This window comes from Scyliorhinus canicula, chromosome 9 (genome assembly GCF_902713615.1).
Source record: "Scyliorhinus canicula chromosome 9, sScyCan1.1, whole genome shotgun sequence".
Classification (NCBI taxonomy): Eukaryota; Metazoa; Chordata; class Chondrichthyes; order Carcharhiniformes; family Scyliorhinidae; genus Scyliorhinus; species Scyliorhinus canicula.
In genome coordinates, this window is record NC_052154.1 from 161597458 (window position 1) to 161616167 (window position 18710).

General features: G+C 43.4%; 1 protein-coding gene across 1 annotated transcript in view; it reads left to right on the top strand.

The window, feature by feature from the left end:
• Positions 1 to 18710, top strand: part of sox6 (SRY-box transcription factor 6) — a 757998-nt gene that overhangs the window by 139240 nt on the left and 600048 nt on the right. The window contains 1 exon segment of the mRNA XM_038808084.1: positions 6744 to 6838. Coding sequence (XP_038664012.1) covers positions 6744 to 6838 — 95 coding nt within the window.

The window sequence follows — 18710 nt, forward strand, 5'->3', positions numbered from 1 at the left end:
CGTCCAATTAGTGATAGATGCCAGAAGAGCAAATGGTCTGTATCAACATGGACAGTAGATTAGTTGGTGAAGCTGTACCGGTATCCATGTGGTGCATTGTGCAGTACTCTGTGGTGTTTGCACAGCCCTATTGTATTATGCTGAACTGTGCTTTGCTAATTTTGGTCTTACAGCAGAATATGGAAGCATATCTATTAAACTAGCAAATTATTTTGTCACAAATTGATACGTTCAATGCTATCCCCAAATAAGAAGTCTTACAACACCAGGTTAAAGTCCAACAGGTTTGTTAAAGTCCAACAAACCTGTTGGACTTTAACCTGGTGTTGTAAGACTTCTTACTGTGCTCACCCCAGTCCAACGCCGGCATCTCCACATCATGGCTACCATTGACACCGCAAACTGCCGGCTCAAAGTGGAGAGGATCTCCAGGAAGATCGCGCATATAGACACTGACATTCAGTTTCTACAAAGATGCAAAAAAGCAGACAAGATCCCGAAAGGACTACAGATCAAAAACCCACTCAAGTCGACTTACAACACAGACTACGCTGAAAGACTCTGCCACCGCACCTCTGTCACACTCCTCAAACACCTCGTACACCAACTCTACAGCAGTCGACGCAACCTGGAAACCAAGAGAGAGGCCATATTCTCAACTTGCGCTCAGGACACAGCAGACCAGCTGCGGAACACCGCCAAACAGATGAGACAGCAATACTATGCCACCTACATGCACACCAAGAACAGGAAGCTTGAGAAACTTGGCATCACCACCAGCAGCAATCAAGCTTCTCCCGGTACAACAGTCGAAAACAATACAGGGAAATCCATTGTCAACTTGTCAGACTACACCCTTCAACCAGACGAAATCGAAGTCCTCAGCAGAGGGCACAATTTCTGCACCATCTTTGATGATTTGATTGCCTGCAGGTGCTCGCATTCCGGGGCATCTCTGACTGTGTCTATATAAACATTTCTGGAACAAGCCTTTCCATTCACCTGAAGAAGGAGCCGTGCTCCGAAAGCTCGTGTTTGAAACAAACCTGTTGGACTTTAACCTGGTGTTGTAAGACTTCTTACTGTGCTCACCCCAGTCCAACGCCGGCATCTCCACATCATGATCCCCAAATAAAGTAGTGCTACTGAAAGGTTAAATGGATGTGTCTCATAGGTCCCAAATTCATTCTAGCCTGATGAAATGTACTGAATCAGGAGACATTGAACCTTAATAAACTGCTTGACTTCCTCCATGTTGCTTTGTTACTGAGGTTGCTTTTGCTTTACTCTGCAACATCACCTTCTCTGCTTCCAATTTTTTCCTGACTGTAGCTAAAGCCAGCATCCATTTGTTTATCACCTCCAGGCCTAACTTTTCTGAAGTCTTTCTGGCCCAACAATCTTTGCCTGCACTTCGTTCAGAATGGACAGCCCATGTTACCTGCACAAAATCTAAGACTCCCATCCATTGACTCCCAATGAGTTAAAGCTCTTGTTGTTTCTTTCACATGCCTCCTTCATCTTGTTCCCACTTAAATGAGTGAGTGCACCCTGCATCCCTGCATGGATATTTTATCTGCACCAACACCAGCACTTTAGTGGTCACAGAGGAGTCCAAAATGAGAGAAACCTATTTTATTGGAAAGTAAACTATATACATATTATACCTCAGGTGCCAGCCAGAACTAATCATGCTCGGCTGTCATATAGGCCGGCTTTTTGAGTCCATTTACTCCGCAGATGGGCCCCCGCCCCTCAGTGGGGAAGCTCGTATTCCACGAGGGTAATGGGGAGGCTAATTGGTCCGTCCCTATAGGTCTCGTGTGAATTATAACAAATACATCTGTCTCTCTCTAGTCAGCCAGTATATTTCCGTCCACTGGAAATTTCTACCTAACTCCCCCCACCTTTCTTCCTCTATTCCTACTCTCAAATGCCCCACTAAACCTTCTTGGGGTGAAATTGGTCTATTACAGCAATGTGAATTTGCTGATCTTCTTTCCGTTGTAATTACAGAATGATAGTTTAATTTATTTTTGGAGACTGGTTTCCTAGTCTTTCTGTCATTTTTATTTGATTTGGAATTAAAGAGCATGACAATATTTTCCAAATCAATGGAAAATAAAATCTGGTACAGGTTGCTGATTTGCAACAAGCCCTTTCATGCTGCTCGTTGAGACCAACCTCTTTACCTTTGGCCCCCTCACTGACCATGTACTTTCCTTTTTTCTTTAGGGCTGAGCGAGATGTACAATGGGGAAATTACAGACAAATCTGATCATATCCTAACCAAATATCCATTCATGCTTATTTTCTAGGTTACAGGACAGTAAGAACGGGATTTTTCGCTCCCCCTTGTTTAAAGTTAATTTTAACCTTCCCTCCTGTCATCCCAGCTGAAATCGGTAAATTTGGTACCTAGCTCAGTGACATATTAGCTGTGCAGTTGACAAGCGAGTGAAAGTGGCTTCATATTTGTGTATGATTTCCTTTCAAAGTTACTTGGAATGAGCCTTTTGGATTTTGTTGAAGAAGCTGCTAATTTAAGAGAGCAAGGATATTTTCAACTTTAGACAACAGAGTGGAATTCTTTTTCTTGCTATTGGGTGAGGGAATGATTAACAGCAAATAGAATTTGATCAGATCAATCTAAGACCTCTGCAATTTTCCTCATAAGGGCAGCATATTTTCTGTAGTGCTGGATACCATATACGTCAGGTAAAGACAAGTAAATACGGTTGACAAAGTTCAGTTTAAATTCATCTTCATTGGAAAATGTCACAAAACATTCCTTCATCAAAATAAAGACATTTTCTTTTAATATGGCATAAAAATCCTATTACACTGTGCATAATCAATGAGAAATGTGATGAAAAGGGGCTTTGCGTCATTGTGTGGTTCAGATCATTTCAATATGTGATTTACTCTATAGAGTCAATGTTAAATACTTTTTTCTTCCAGGACAGTGGCACAGGTTCAGTTTTTCATTAAAATCAGACCTTTTATTGTTTGTTTAAAAGACATGAAAGGGCTACATAATAATGTCATATGTCACATAGAGGCAGTTTCGATACAGCACACACTTCAGCAACTAGTTTTACAGTTTTCATCAATTTGATACATCTATTAACCTTTGTGACATTCGACTGAAAAGGCCATGCTTATCAGATAACTTTCCATCACAGTGGGCAATCCAAAAAATCTTTTGGAACTGTTTTCTAAACTTAACTGTACTTACTGCCTGAATCCCAAAGTATTTCTTATGCTTGTTTTATAGGAGGGGTCCTAAGCTTAGGTGTCTGAGAATGCTGCGGCAGAGATTAACAGACTCTGTAAATGGCAAAACACCCGAGTGCTCAGGTTGAGAAGAAAGATAAATAAAAAACAAAACTCTGCACCTGCTTAAATCTGAAACAAATACAAAGCAGAAAATGCTGGGAACAGAGAGCAGGACAGTCAGCATCTGCGGAGTAAGTAAGTTAACATTTCAAGTGTAGACCTTTATCGGAACTGAAGGAGTGGATTTGATGCCCAGCCCCTCATTGTACCTGCACGCACATAAACACATGCACAGATGCATGGGCTCAAACACAGATGCAAATATACATACGTTCACACACATGTACGCATGCACGAACACACACTTATGGATTGGTGTACTGATTTCTATCATTTCCAAGTATTAATTGGTAAATACACTTCACTTTCAGAGTGGAAATGAGCAATTAACCAGTACCTGTCCAATGCTGAATTAGCTGCACCCTTTGAGGTTGAAATCATTTCAGTGCCTTTGAGTCATGGGGAGAAAAATGAGCCAAGGCTTTCCCCTCTTTATTTGGTGAATTCTGTAAAAAGGTGCATGTTGGTTAACTGGTTTGTTCTTCAGTGCCTTCCCCACAGAGGGATAACTGCTGACTTTCACTATCAAGTCTCACAAATGAGCAATAAGCACTCAGACGAGGTCCTGGGGAACCATAGCTGGATTTGCATTCTAGAGGCGGGTAGCAGCAGTTGGGAAAATTCTTGGCTTGGCCCGCTCGCTTTGTGAGAAAGCGCCCACAAGGACTTTTTGTTTTGGGGTGAGTGCGGGTGCAGGCTGCGGTTGAGCCAGCCGACGCAACCCGAGAAACAGGGACTGCCCGGTACGGAGCTGGATTGTTTAAAAGACCCATCTCAGTGCCGTGGAATGTTGTCCCAGCTATAATAAAAATGGAAACGCCCTCCAACCCTCACTGCCTCCTCAACCCTCAGACACCCCCACACCATATCCACGCCACCTACTGTTCATCACCCACTTCCAATGGCCCCTCATGACCCCATGTCAAGGTCTGTTCCCCACCCACCCTCATAGCTCCTCATGCCCCACTTGCCAAGGTATGGTATTTCCATATACATTCACCCACTACATGCTAGATAGAAACAATGGACACGATAGTGACAGTAGGATGTGTAAAAAAAAAAGTTTTTAAGGTCATTCATTGATAACTTGCAACTTTCTTAAGAAAACTCCTTTTCATTATCAGCTCAATGAAAATGGCAGCCATCCAGATTGCTTACATTATCAATAACTGAAACTGCAAGCATTTGAAACCTCTTTATCTTGTGTAAATAAACATTGTGTCATTGACAGAATACATTTGACAGGAGAAATCAGGGAGCCAGAGCTGTTAATCAAGCAAAGTTTTCCTTGGGGCATAGCTGTTTCAGCACTCTCATGGATGCCTTGGATCTTAGCCAAGAATGCACGATGAAGCTAGGCTGAGAGCCCAGACATCCATTAGAGTACTAAAACACCTGCGCCCCAAGGAAAACATTGCTTGATTGACAGTTCTGGGTCTCCGATCTGTGCTGTCAATTGCACAATGTTGATTTACTCAAGTGCTTTCAGTTTCTGCTCTTGATGTTTTAAAGGGACGGGTTGATTGACACTTTTACTGAGCTGTAGTAAAAAGTGAAAGTGACAATTTATCAATGAAGGGCAGTCTTGTTAAAGCTTTTTTCACAAATCCTACTGCCAATATAGAGTTCAATGTTGCTGTGCAGTGAATAGTGGGTGAATGGGTATGGAAATGGCATAGCTTGCGATGGGTGGGACCAAAAGGTAGAGAGGGGGTCATTGGGGACATACCTTAGCATGGGGGAGTGAGGGTTGTTTCAGGGGATTTCCTTGGCATGGGAGGCATGAGGAGCCGGAATGTGGCGACTAGGGGCTTTTCGCAGTAACTTCATTGAAGCCTACTCGTGACAATAAGCGATTTTCATTTTTTCATTCATTTCATTTCATTGTTGTTTATGGGGGGATGGCTTTGCATGAGTGGCCATAGTGTATTTTTGGGGGAACATACATTGGCATGTGGGATTGAGGAATATATTTTGAACTTACCTTTCAAAATGTTCCCTCATGCAGGCTATGGTTCATGATACCTCTGGGGTGATGTGAACCATAACTCTTGGAATAACTGGCTTGACTCCATTAAATGTGCGAAGGACTAGGACATACCTATCCCTGCCATGGAGCCACCCAAGTTGGGAGTGCAGGATATGGCCTTGCACTCTTAAAGACACTGCTGAAAATTGGAAACTTTGGGGATGGGGTTGGAAATTCCAGAATTGGGCCCTACTTGTCGTTTTAAAGGGGTCCCAAGTAATCTTGACCTGGCAAAAATAGCCCATTTCCCAACATGAAATTGTGTTTTTAGGAGAAAAGTGGGCGAAATTCCCATTAAGAAATATAGATAGCCACAGTACATGATGAATACAAAAATCACTATAATGGTTGCAAAATCAGAGGAAATTTATTTCTGAGCTTTGATAGCAAACCTGTGAACAAAGACATCTGTCCTTAGAACAGAAATAAATCACACTAGCATGTACGGTTTTATTGTGAATCCTAGGTGAAGGATAGTCAGGCTGGATATCCCAGCAGAGATAAGATAGATATTAATAGCAACATCAATATGGCAACGCTTCAACATGAAGCCGCTTCATGAGGGAGGAGAGTAACTAAATAATATTGATAATGGGAAGGATAATGAGTCAATAAATCAGAGATAGGTTTGTTCGAAAAGAAAGGCTTTGAGAAACGTTTTAAACATTGAAAGAAAAGTGGAGAGGTGGAAGGAATTTGGGAGTGAGTTTCGGGGAGTGAGGCTGAGGCATTGAATGCTCTGTTACCAATGGTGGTGCCAATGGAGGATGGGGTGCATGAAAAGTTTGAGTCAGAGGACTGAGGAGCCCGAGTGGCGGTTGGGGGTTGATGAGGGTGGTGTTGGGTTAGTGCAAGGAGGGTAGGCTGTACAAATCCTGGAAGTTGGGGAAATAAAAGTGGGCTGTGGCTATAGAGGGATTTGAAGATTGCAAAGACAGTAGCTATGATTTTAAACCCCCACGCCTGATGAGAGGCCCTGTAGATAGTTGTCTGTCCACATTGTACACATATTCTAGGTTAAATTTGATGCTAATATGTTGAAGACGCAATCAATGTAGATTATTGAGGATTAAGTGATGGGTCAGTGGAGCTTAGTGCAGTACAGGATACAAGCAGCTGAGATTTGGGCAAGTTGCTATTCGTCACTGAGCTCATTTAATTTCATTGCTGTTTATGGCGCCTGGTTGCTACATTTCACAGCCGTAACTATATTTCAGAAATAATTCTTTAGCTGTAAAGTGCTTTGGGGCAGCCTGAAGGTTTAATAAACATCATACTCAATGCAAGTTCTTTTTTCTCTTTCTTTCTTATGGAGGGTGGAGAATTGAAGTTCAGCAAAGAGGACTTTGGAGAAATCGAGTCTAGAGGTGACCAAAGCATGGCTAATCTTCCCAACGGCAATGGCCTGAGGTAGGGGCAGAGAAGTATAAGTGGAACTGCTGAAGGAGAGATAATGTAAGAAATGGTGCTTGGATGATACCAGGCTTGGATTTTTCAAAACCTGTCAATGGTGCAACATAGGGACGATTTATATAGGTGAAGATGTTCACATCTCTGAGCTCCTGAGGAAGAATGAGATGGAGTATGCAATAACATGATTAATCTTTAATTGAATTGTGAGGATGAAGATGAAGAAGATGAGGATTTTGGACCATAGGAGGAACAATTTTTAAAAGTTTGTAACAGCATTAACCATAGAAGGATGCATCAAAGACATCAAGAGGAAAGTTTTGAATGGAGGGAGAAGCTGGAGGTTGGAGGTTAGAGGAATGAGACAAAAGATGATAAGTATATTTTAGAATCGCTGTCTAGAAATACAAGGAGGTCCCAGACAGCATCTCCAGTCATGGGTGCTATATTTGTGCTTGTGGACTGAATTGGGCTTGATAGCAAGATAATAGTTATTGAAGAGAATTAAAATTGGCTTTGGTAGAGGACGGCGATGCATTCGGGCAGTCAATGTCCTACTGACTTTCAGTAGGAAAGCGAGTTAGTGCTAAATAGAACTGCCTTTCCTTTCGTTATCTATAAAGTTGGTAAATTGTGAAAGATTCTGGTGGTTTCATCTCTTGTACCAGAGAGAGCAGGAGGAGGAGGAGCCAAGGCGGTAAAGACATCTCCATCAAAGAACTATTAAACAGCCCCTGAATAGTCCATTCCATACCATGAACACGCCTGAAGGCAGGTCCTTGGCTCATTGTTTGCTGATGCTTCAACCTGCGCAGTTTTCCTTTGTAATTTTTGTCGATGGTGGTTTACCATTGCCTTCCATCTCACAGGGAGGGTGAGGAGGTACGTCTTAAGTGTAGCTCAGCTGAACAGAACTCAAGCCCGCACCAGGCGTATTATTCTGAACCATGTGTTAGCCATCTAGCCAACTGATCTAACTGGCCCCAGCCACCTATTATAGAGAGACATAAAACAATTTCAGTAAATAAATAGCAGGATGGAAGTCTGTTCTTTCAGATTCTAGGCATGTACATTAATGAGGCCTTTTTCAGCCTAGATTAGAGAATGAAGGCAGCAACACCTGCCTCTCACAGGGAGGAAAGGGGGTGGGGAGAGGAGAGTCATTGACTGCCAGTTACAAAATGTTCCTGGAAGCAGCAGCTATTTGGTTCAACAGCTCTTTGCAAATCTTACCAGGAAGTGAGGAATTTATTTTGGTGACAAACGGAATCATATTGACTGTGTTGCAACTTTAACAGAAACAAATTCTTGACATAATTAAGTCTTGATTTGTGCACAAAGTATAGCTGGTCCTGATATTTGGTCTATGTTCAGGAATGAAGGCAGCAACACTTGCACTCACAAGTCATTTCTGTCTGAGAGAGAGAGAGAAGGGTGGTGGAGGAGTATGAGGGGGGAGGGGGGTTTAGTGGGGGAAGACCTGCTCTGAACAAGGAAATCACTAGTGGCTTCAAAAGAATGGATTAGGGTGCCTAGTCTGATAAGATCGATTCTTCCCTACATTTATTTGTGAGAAATGGCTACGGTCTTCCTCCCTCCCACCTCAGTAGTACAGCTACAATTAGTAGCTTCTTACCCACTCCCCCCATAATTCATAACTCAACAAGGAATAGATTTTATTTGAAAAAATATTATTTCAATTTTCAATAGACCAAGCAAAGCATCTTGTTCCCCAAAGCTATTTCACCGATTATTCTCCCATATCACCAAGTTCACAGGTACACACCCCTCCGACAATCTTTCTAGCTATAATGGGGCTTCTCGTACCCATTCAACCTAGCATCTATCTCTTCCTCCAATCCAGTTCAATGTGGCACAAAGTCTTACCTCCCACTCAACTTAATACTATTCATCCCACAACTCATTCATGATGACTATACCGCTTTTTCCCTCTCCTTTCCTCTTCAGTTTTCCTTTCCTGCCCCTTTCACTTTCCCCTGCACCATCCCTCATCCCGCTCCCTTAAACCTCATACCTTTCCCATCTAATAGAGTCATAGATGTTTACAGCATGGAAACAGGCCCTTCGGCCTAGCTTGCCCATGCCGCACAGTTTCTATCACTAAGCTAGTCCCACGTGCCTGCATTTGGCCCATATGCCTCTATACCCACCCTACCCATGTAACTGTCTAACTGTTTTTTAAAGGGAAATATTATACCCACCTCTACCACTGCCTCTGGCAGCTCGTACCAGATCTCACCACCCTCTGTGTGAAGAAATTTCCCCTCTGGTCTCTTTTGTATCTTCCCCTCTCACCTTAAACCTATGCTCTCTAGTTCTAGACACCTCTATCTTTGGGAAAAGATGTTGACTATCTACCTTATATATGCCCCTCATTATTTTATAGACCTCAAAACAGATCATTCCTAAGCCTTCTACGCTCCAGGGAAAAAAATCCCAGCCTATCCAGCTTCTCCTTATAACTCAGACCATCGAGTCCTGGTAACACCCTTGTAAATCTCTTCTGCACTCTTTCTAGTTCAGGTGACCAGACCTGAACACAGTATTCCATGTGTGGTCTTACTAGTGCCTTGTACAACTTCAACAAGATGTCCCAGCTCCTGTATTCAATATTCTGACCAATGAAACCTAGCCTTTACTTCCTCTTTTCCATCTTCCATTAATAAAACTTCAACCTAAGGCCCACTGCTGCTTTAAGCTGATTTGGCTGCTGCATATTATTTTGCAAGGGCTCGGGTAGAAATGGTTTTGAGGAGAAAGAGGCCGAGTCCATGTCAATGTATGTGTGCAAACATGGCCACACCGACTGGACCCCTGAAATAATGACCATTCACGTCAAGTATTGACAAGTTTTGTTTCTGCATTTGGAGTTGATAAATGCATTTTCCAATGTTGAACAGAGCTACGCAGACCAGAGCTATGCAGACCAGGAAGGCCTCAGGTTCAATGCTCAATTTGTACTGGGCCAGCTGATCACAACTTGAAAGGCTTATTATTATCCTGAGCGCCCTGGAGATAAAGAAGGTAAATAATCAGATGGGGGCCCTGTTCCTGATCACTATCCATTGATCCTTGGTAGAAAATGTCAGGGTGAATCTGTGATTTTATTACTTGTGTTTCTATGTGCCATTGGCAATCAATGGCTATGCTCACATGGGATGAAAGACCCTTTGGATGAGGAATCATAGGGCAGCTACCACCTTTGGGGACTGCCCCCTTGCATGAATCAGCGTGTTCAGGAGAATTCAGAGGAAGCAAAATAAACGATCACTCAGAATGTTCATTGTGCGTCGGACAGATACCAAAGTTCAAGCTGATCAGGTTTGAATTCCAAACTGAAATACAATCAGCAGTTTGTCTCTGGTAGAAACACAGGCTTGTATAAAGTCTCTTTGTGAGATCTCTGTCCAGCGACATCTTACCTGATGACCATCTCCTTTAGAAAACAATAACGTATCGCGTGGAGGTGCTCACTATGTTTTCGTGTTGGATGTTTTAATTCTCCATGCGCACTGGAGAAAATGCCAGTAATGTTGGTCTACTGTAGGCGCAACTACCTAATTTGACATTTAAATGCTTATTAAACCACTAAGCTCCAATATCAACTTTGCCCTACATGGTAAATCAAGGCTGGATCTCTCAGCTGGAAAGTGTAAGTGATTCACTGAACCTGGGGATGACTTTTAAGGTCTCTGAAACATAAATTAGAGTGAGTAAGCGCACTTAACCCTTTGGAAGTAAATTCCCTGTCTTTCTTAATCTCAATGTAAACAGTGACAATGATCCTATGAAACGTTTGTATCGTACTATCACAGAATGCTGTGAAAATAAGTATGACTAGATTCTCTGAATAAACATAATTGGTATTGTTAATCATGTGGATACATATATCAAGTTATAGTGGACAAAAGAAGAAGATATTTAATTATTGCTATAATCCAAAATTAGGCCCAGGACCTATAAGATAAATAATAGTTCCTCAGTGAACTGAAATGTAGGTTAGCCAAATAATAATAAAAGCAAAATTCTGCGGATGCTGGAGACCTGAAATAAAAACAGTAAGTGCTGGAAAAACACATGGTCTGGCAGCATCTGTGGACAGAGAAATAGAGTTAACGTTTCAAGTTAAACATGACCTTTCTTTGGAACTGGCTAGCCTGTGATTGGACAGGCATGCTTAATCTGTTGGTTCATCGCACTAGGTCACAGTCTTTTGAGAAGGTTTCAATTCAAATAATTTTAAATTGGTGAAGGGTGGTGTTTTGAAATGAAAGCTAATATAATAATATTGGTTTAAAAAAAGCAGTAATCCTGGGGCTGACTTAACCTGCCCCAATCGGGCGTGTAATTGGTAGCGGTGTTGTGGGGGGAGGTTTGTAAAATATGCCACGTAGTTAGCCCACCAGTTTCACGCCCACCCTATGTTCAACCCCAGAATATACTAGGTGGATGGATGCAGGAATTAGAGTCCTACCATAAATAAATGAATGATTAAAGGTAATTTAAGCTTGTTAAACCTATTGGCCTGAATAATAAGCTGCCCGTGCCATAACACAGTGGGAGAAGGGCAGTTGGGCAGGATTTTACATGCTGTTTGTAAAGGTCAACATGAACAAAAGTGGGAAGTAAGGAAGGGGTACCTGATTTGGAGGGTATCCTGCATGCATCAAGGGAATCCACCTTCCAAATGTCCCTCTCCACTTCTTTCCACACTATGTGCCTGACAGACTGCACCCCCCCCCCCTCCCATTTTTCACCCATCCCTGGATTGTGGGATCCCTCCCTGTGCTGAAACCCAGAATATACCTTCTTGAGGCAGCCATGTTCCTCTTTGGCTTTCTTCCTGTACTCTTGGCAGCACTGTTCAGCTCTGGCGCCGCCTGGAATGACGGAGTAGCCGGCCAATCAGATTTACAGGCAGTTCCAGAGGATGGGACTTCCTCCTGAGTGAGGGATGGAGTTCCGATTCTCTACCAATTTAACCCACCTACAGCGTATTATGGCTGCAGGGCAGGCTGACATGGAGCAAGTCAGCTTCTGGTAGAATTCACTTCTGTGGGCCTGAGCAGTCTGCCCTGTGTAAAATGCAGCCCCCAATATGCAGCTCCTATTGGCTTGAAACGTGTGACTTGGAATCTGACCTTCTCAGCCCACTCATAACTTTTCCACATATTAGATATGAGCTCTAGGTGCCAGTGGAGTATGCTGGGGATTTAAAAAAAATAGGAGGATAAATATCATCTCTGTCTTTGAATTCACATGAAACATTATTTACCTTCCAGTTACCCAGAAATGAAAATTCACTGAACTAACAGAATGCATTCCAACGTGTATCAACACCATAATATTTTATGGATATATCAAAGCTGCATTGTTTTAGATGTAATCTATTGTGGCTATGCTCTTCTTAGCAGTATGCATACTGGTGATATTATTCCATCTGAAATACTTAAGGGCTGAGGTATTATGTGGAATATAAAATGGATATTGGTGTATTACATATAACATGTATACACTGGCACTCTACTATATGGGATACATAGTTGTTGTGTTATTCTGCATAGAATATGCATTTTTAGAACTTTCTGTGCATTGCAGAGTTGCCATTTTTTTTGGAATATATGGTGGCGATGTCACTGCCGAATATATACTGGCAGCATTATTCACGATTGAAGATGTTGCACTGTGTTCCATCTAACAGTAATTATCATCTCTTTGTCTGTGTCTATCCACAGGATTGTTGTTGAATTTATTAATTTTATTCAGACCATTACAACTACCATTGTTGTTGCAAGGCTGTGACAAAAGACAATGAAGAAATACAAAAGGAATTCAAATGTAGTAATAATGCAATCATCAATCGGGCAGCACGGGAGCACACGTGGCTAGCACTGTGGCTTCCACAGCGCCAGGGTCCCAGGTTCGATTCCCTGCTGGGTCACTGTCTGTGCGGAGTCTGCACGTTCTCCCCGTGTCTGCGTGGTTTTCCTCCAGGTGCTTCGGTTTCTTCCCACAGTCCAAAGACGGGCAGGTTAGGTGGATTGGCCATGCTAAATTGCCTTTTGTGTCCAAAAAGGTTAGCAGGGGTTATTGGGTTATGGGGATAGGGTGGAAGTGAGGGCTTAAGTGGGGTCGGTGCAGACTCAATGGACCAAATGGCCTCCTTCTGTACTGTATGTTTTATGTTCTAATAATTTAACGGGTAAAATCTTCCAGCTTCCCACCAGGTTTTGAAGTACTTTTTAATTCTTTAATTGTATTTAAGTAGGATAGTGTAAGGGTACATATTTGTGAAAGGTAATGTAAACGTTAATGTAGGATACAGTAGAGCAAGTTGCTTCTGAAAGAGACAATGTGTCCATGTTTTTGAATCATGGAATGTTTTATAGAGAAGGGGGTATTTAACATATTGCAACTATATCCATCGCAGTTCTTTAACTACAGCTGCCTCTTCTAATCTGCTTGATTTTCTTCCTCTTATAGGATTTACAATATGTGTGATAATGATTCACTAACCTACTGTCACGTGCTTGGGCACAGATTGAGGGATGATATAATCGAGGCATTAAAGATGATAAAAGTTTTGATAGAGTAGATGAAGAGAAACCATTTCCTCTCATAGAGGAATCTAGAGCAAGGGGGCATTTTCTTCAAATTAGAACTAGATCATTCAAGACTAAAATCAGGAAGTAATTCTTCATACAAATGATAATTGGGCTCTGAAATTCTCTTTGCCTCCCCTTCCCCCAAATAAAAGTTTTAAATGCTGATTCACTTAAAGTTTTCAAATCTGAGATTATGATATCCTTGTTAGAACATATGTCAATAACGCCAAGGTACAATCAACCAGGATCTAATAGAATGACAGATCAGAATTGAAGGACTCAATTAATGACTTACTTGTACCCCTATACATGTATTAGCTCCTTCCCATTTGACTAGAACGTTTAGTCTTATCCTCTTCCATGTTAGGATAGTCAACACCCCTTATTATTATAGTTACTACAGACCTAAACATCTCTCCCTTGTTTTGTTCCGCTCTTTTTTAAAAAGTATTTTTATTCAAGGCTTTTTACATATATACACAAAATATCAGAAGACCAAAACATCAACCCAAGCAAACACCATAAATCCCCAACCTCCCCCCAATACCAAAGCCCCATCCTGCCTTCCCAATTTTTACCCCCCTATCCCCATCCCCCGCCCTGCTGACTCCTCAATCCTCCATGAAGAATTCAATGAACAGTTTCCTCCTCCGGGTGAACCCCTCTACAGACTCCTGCAAAGCGAGATTGACCTTCTCCAACCAAGAGTGATTCTGCCAGATCACTCATCAATACCCCTGCCTTCGGCACCTCTGGAGTCCCGTCAACAAAGCAGAATCCGTCTCCAGGCTGACAGGGAGGCAAAGGCCAATAAATCGGCCTCCCACCCCACCCGGACTCCTGGATCTTCCGACACACTGAATGTTGCCACCTCTGGGCTCGCAGCCACCTCCATACCCAGAATTCCGAACATAATATTCGAGAACCCCTGCCAGATCCCCGTCTGTCCTGGACATGCTTAAGACATGTGGACATGATTCACGCCCCCCTTCTCCCCCCCCCCCCCCCCACCCCCCACCGTACATTGCCCACACCTGTCTTCCACCCCAGCAAAGTAGCTGCTCATCCTCACCATTATCATGTGGGCCCTATGCTCCACCTTAAACTGGATGAGGCCTCACCTCGCACATGACAAGGATGCATTCACACTCCATGAGGCCTCTACCCATGTCATGGCCTTAGTTCCGCCCTTTATCGTGTCTATCCAATGTGTGAACTAACTTCTTATTATTTCTTAACCCAGTGTGAATACCACAATCAATAAAAAAATTCTTTTCCATGGCTGCTATTTTGCTTATGAACACAATTATCATTCTTTCTCTTTGTCAAGGCTACAGCATCATGTCCCTCAATTATAATTAATGTTTCAAGTTCTCTGACTTTATACCGACTTCTTTGGACTTTTTGTTTCCGATTTTAGATTGTTTTTTTTCCCTTACTATACTTATTCATAAAACTTTCCTACATGGTCTGAGGTAAATTTTAAAAACTTACTCCTTGAGTTTATTTTTCCAACCTCAGCTCTACATATTCTTGGTGCTGAAGTTGGGTCACTTGATTCAATTGGAGGTTGCCCTTCTATAAAGCCTGTTTTAAAACTTGCAACTTTCCTCACACTGAAAACGCTCCTAATTAGGTCAGCACGGTGACGCAGTGGTTAGCACTGCTGCCTCATGGTGCCGAGGTCCCAGGTTCGATTCCGGCTCTGGGTCACTGTCCGTGTGGAGTTTGCACATTCTTTCCCGTGTTTGTGTGCATTTCGCCCCCACAACCCAAAGATGTGTAGGGTAGGTGGATTGGCCACGCTAAAATGCCCCTTAATTGGGAAAAATGAATTGGGTACTCAAAATTTATTTTGAAAAAAAGAAAATGCTCCTAATTGCACCTTCCAACAATCAGTCAATCTTTTTATTCTGTTTTTTGATTTGGCATGTATTACTTGCAGCATACTTGGGAATTTAACCTTTGAGTTTTAGCTTTCTTCCCCCTTGATCCTCATATTTGTTGCTTAAGATCCCTCCTGCAGTCCTACCAGCCATGCTAACTTCCTCATGAACCTGACCACCAAATGCTCAATTTGCAACCCCAATGCTTCTGACATCCTTCAGTCTATTAAACATATTTCACATTTACATTACTATGTCTGAGTAAACCTTTCACAAAACCCTTTGAAAATCATCTCAGCTGCCATACAGCTTTCTCATCCCCTTCTTGCTTATGAAACAGTACATTCACCCACATATTCATCGCCCACCATATGAATAAAGTATGATTTAATACTCATCTAAGACCTTAAAAAGTTGCAAAGTTACAAATTAGTTTTCTTGCATTCTCAACTCTTAAGTGAAAGATACTGAAGGCTTTTACTCACAAAGTTTTAGAGTTAGTTGCATATGTTATTTGAAAGCTGTCAAACCATGTTAAATATGACTGCACAGCCAAAGGCTCAGACGGCCCTGATTCAACATGTATCCATGTCTAGAATGCATGTTTATAAAGGTCCAGGGAGCATCCAATTCCCACTTCACTTATATCAGCAAGACTTTACTCACTCATTAATCTAAATTCTTTTGCAACTTTAATCTACATGTTTAATTAATCATAAAATGAGGCAGTAAGTAATTTCAGCAATGTGTGGCTTGTTATCAGATGCATTTAATCACTCCACTGTGAGCTCATTTGGAAACACCTGAAGATGTCTAGAGTGGTTTGAATAAGCATAAATTATTCTTTGTCAGTGTACGTTAGTCCACTACCAAAGATAGCATCAACTAGGATTACACTTAATTCCACAAATATGCAGAATGTCCACAAACAATAAATGGAATGTCATACATCTTCTTTTGTTTCTTTTAAATTGCTCTTTATTTCAAAAAATTGTAGGTTGAAATATGGACTTGAGATCATAATTCAGGCTGACATTTCAGTGCTGCACTGGGGGAGTGCTGCGTTGTTGAAGAAGCTTTTTTTAAAAGATGATGGGGTGATTCTTTGAGCCTCGTGCCGGGCTAGAGAATCGCCGCAACCGTGCCACGGTGTCCCGACGCCGGCACGCAATTCTCTGAGGTGCGGAGAATCGATGCATTTGCGTCGGCACGTTTGGTGCGGCGCCGGCCACAGGCAGGTGGAATCGGTGGGGCCGCCGATTCTCCGGCCCATTCACCCCTGGCTGCTGCCAGCGGGAGCTCTGTGGGAACGGTTGGGGGGTAGCCTGTGGCGGAGGAGGGGATCTCCTTCACCTGGGGGGGGCCTCCGATGGGGTCTGGCCCGCGATCGGAGCCCACCGATCGGCGGGCTGGCCTCTTCCCCCTCCCCCAGCCCCCCCGGGCCTACTTTCTGACACGGCCGGCCCCTGAACAATGACCCCATGTTGGGTCGGGGCCGTCGCGCGAAAGAAGTCCCTTGCGCATGCGCAGGTTGACGTGGCCCAACTTCGCATGCGGGGTTGGCGCGGCGCCCATTTGGCACCACATAAGGAGGCTGGAGCAGCGTGAAACGCTCCAGCATCATGCTGGCTCCCTGTGGGGGCCAGAATCTGTCATGCCCGGGCCCTTCACGCCATCGTGAAACGCGATGGCGTTCAAGGATCGAGGAAGAGACACCACCACAGTCTCTCTCACCCACTAGTGGTGGGAGATATGAGAGCAACTTATGGAAACTTTGGAACACTTAAACCATGGTTTCAGTCATGGCTTGGTTAAGACATAGGAGCAGCTTCTGTATTTTTACAGTAAAAAATATCAGCTCCTGGTTCAATCAGAAAGAGGGGTGGCATTCTCCCAGCCCTGGGCCGGACAATCCCCGCAACCGGGCCACGCCGCCCCGACGCTGGCACACGATTCTCCGCAGAATCGATGCCATTTGCGCCGGCGTGTTTGGCGCAGCGCCGATCGCGGGCCGCTCTATGCGGCTGCCCGCTGATTCTCCAGCCCGGATGGGCCAAGCGGCCATAAGAAAAGAACCGAGTCGGCCCACCACTCAGTGAGCCAGCCTCTTTGGCTGGGGGGCCTCCTTTCCTATGCGCCGGCCCCTGTAGCCCTGCGCCATGTTGCATCGGGGCCGGCGCGTTGAAGGAGGCCACTGCGCATGCGCGGATCCCACGGCACACAATTCGCACCGGAATCGGCAGCTGAAGCAGCGCAAACCTCTCCAGCACCGTGCTGGCCCCCTAGAGGGGCCAGAATTACTCCTGGCAGTGACCCGTTCACGCCATCGTAAAATGTGACGGCATTTACGATGGTGTGGATACTCTGCCACGGGATGGGAGAATCCCGCCCGAGGTTTCTGTATTTTGGGGCAGGAGCAGGCTGTTGCTCAACAAAGTTTATGCTGCCAGTAGTAAAATTGGTTAATGCTGCTGGGCAGCTTCCTTTGGCTGCATTTCCACTTATCACATTAGCCAAACTGACTCTTTTATCGGTTTAAGCATTAATACATACAGATGTCTGGGGAAGTGGGAGCGGAGTGAGTTGTGGCTCAGAAATTGGAGTTTACCTAATTTGCTTTTGTTGAAAATTAGTAACAATTTATTCTGCTTGTCCAGTGACCCAATAATTGCTGGTTTGCTGATCTAATACAGTGGTAGTTCCTTCCCTTCAAAAGGATGAAGTCAGTAAAAACGTGTTCTGTGCCAATCATATTTTTATTCCTTTTGAATATCTAATTCAACTAATTTTTGGAATTTAAAGAAGTATCCTGTTAACATTTGGGGTCAAGAAGTGATTAGGAGTCACAATTGAATAGTCTAATCACTTTTTAATTATGTCTTTGTATGTAAGCGATACCAATCAATTTGTTTCACAATGGCTTGAGATATAATTGAAAGATAATTTATCATTCCTATTGCTGCCTTGCTTTGATTTCCTCAGCACTTGTACCACTCCCCGAACTAATTACTCCCCTCCATTTCTGAAATGATTCCCCGGACAGCTGTAAGAATGATAGAATCATATAATTTACAGTGCAAAAGGAGGCCATTTGGCCCATCGAGTCTGCACCGGCCCTTGGAAAGAGCACCCTACTTAAGCCCACACTTCCACCCTATCCCCATAACCCAGTAACCCCACCTAGCCTTTAGTTGGACACTAAGGGCAATTTAGCATGGCCAATCCTCCTAACCTGCACGTCTTTGGACTATGGGAGGAAATCGGAGTGCCCGAAGGAAACCCGCGCAAACACGGGGAGAATGTGCAGACTCCACACAGACAGTGACCCAAGCCGGGAATCGAACCCGGGCCCCTAAAACT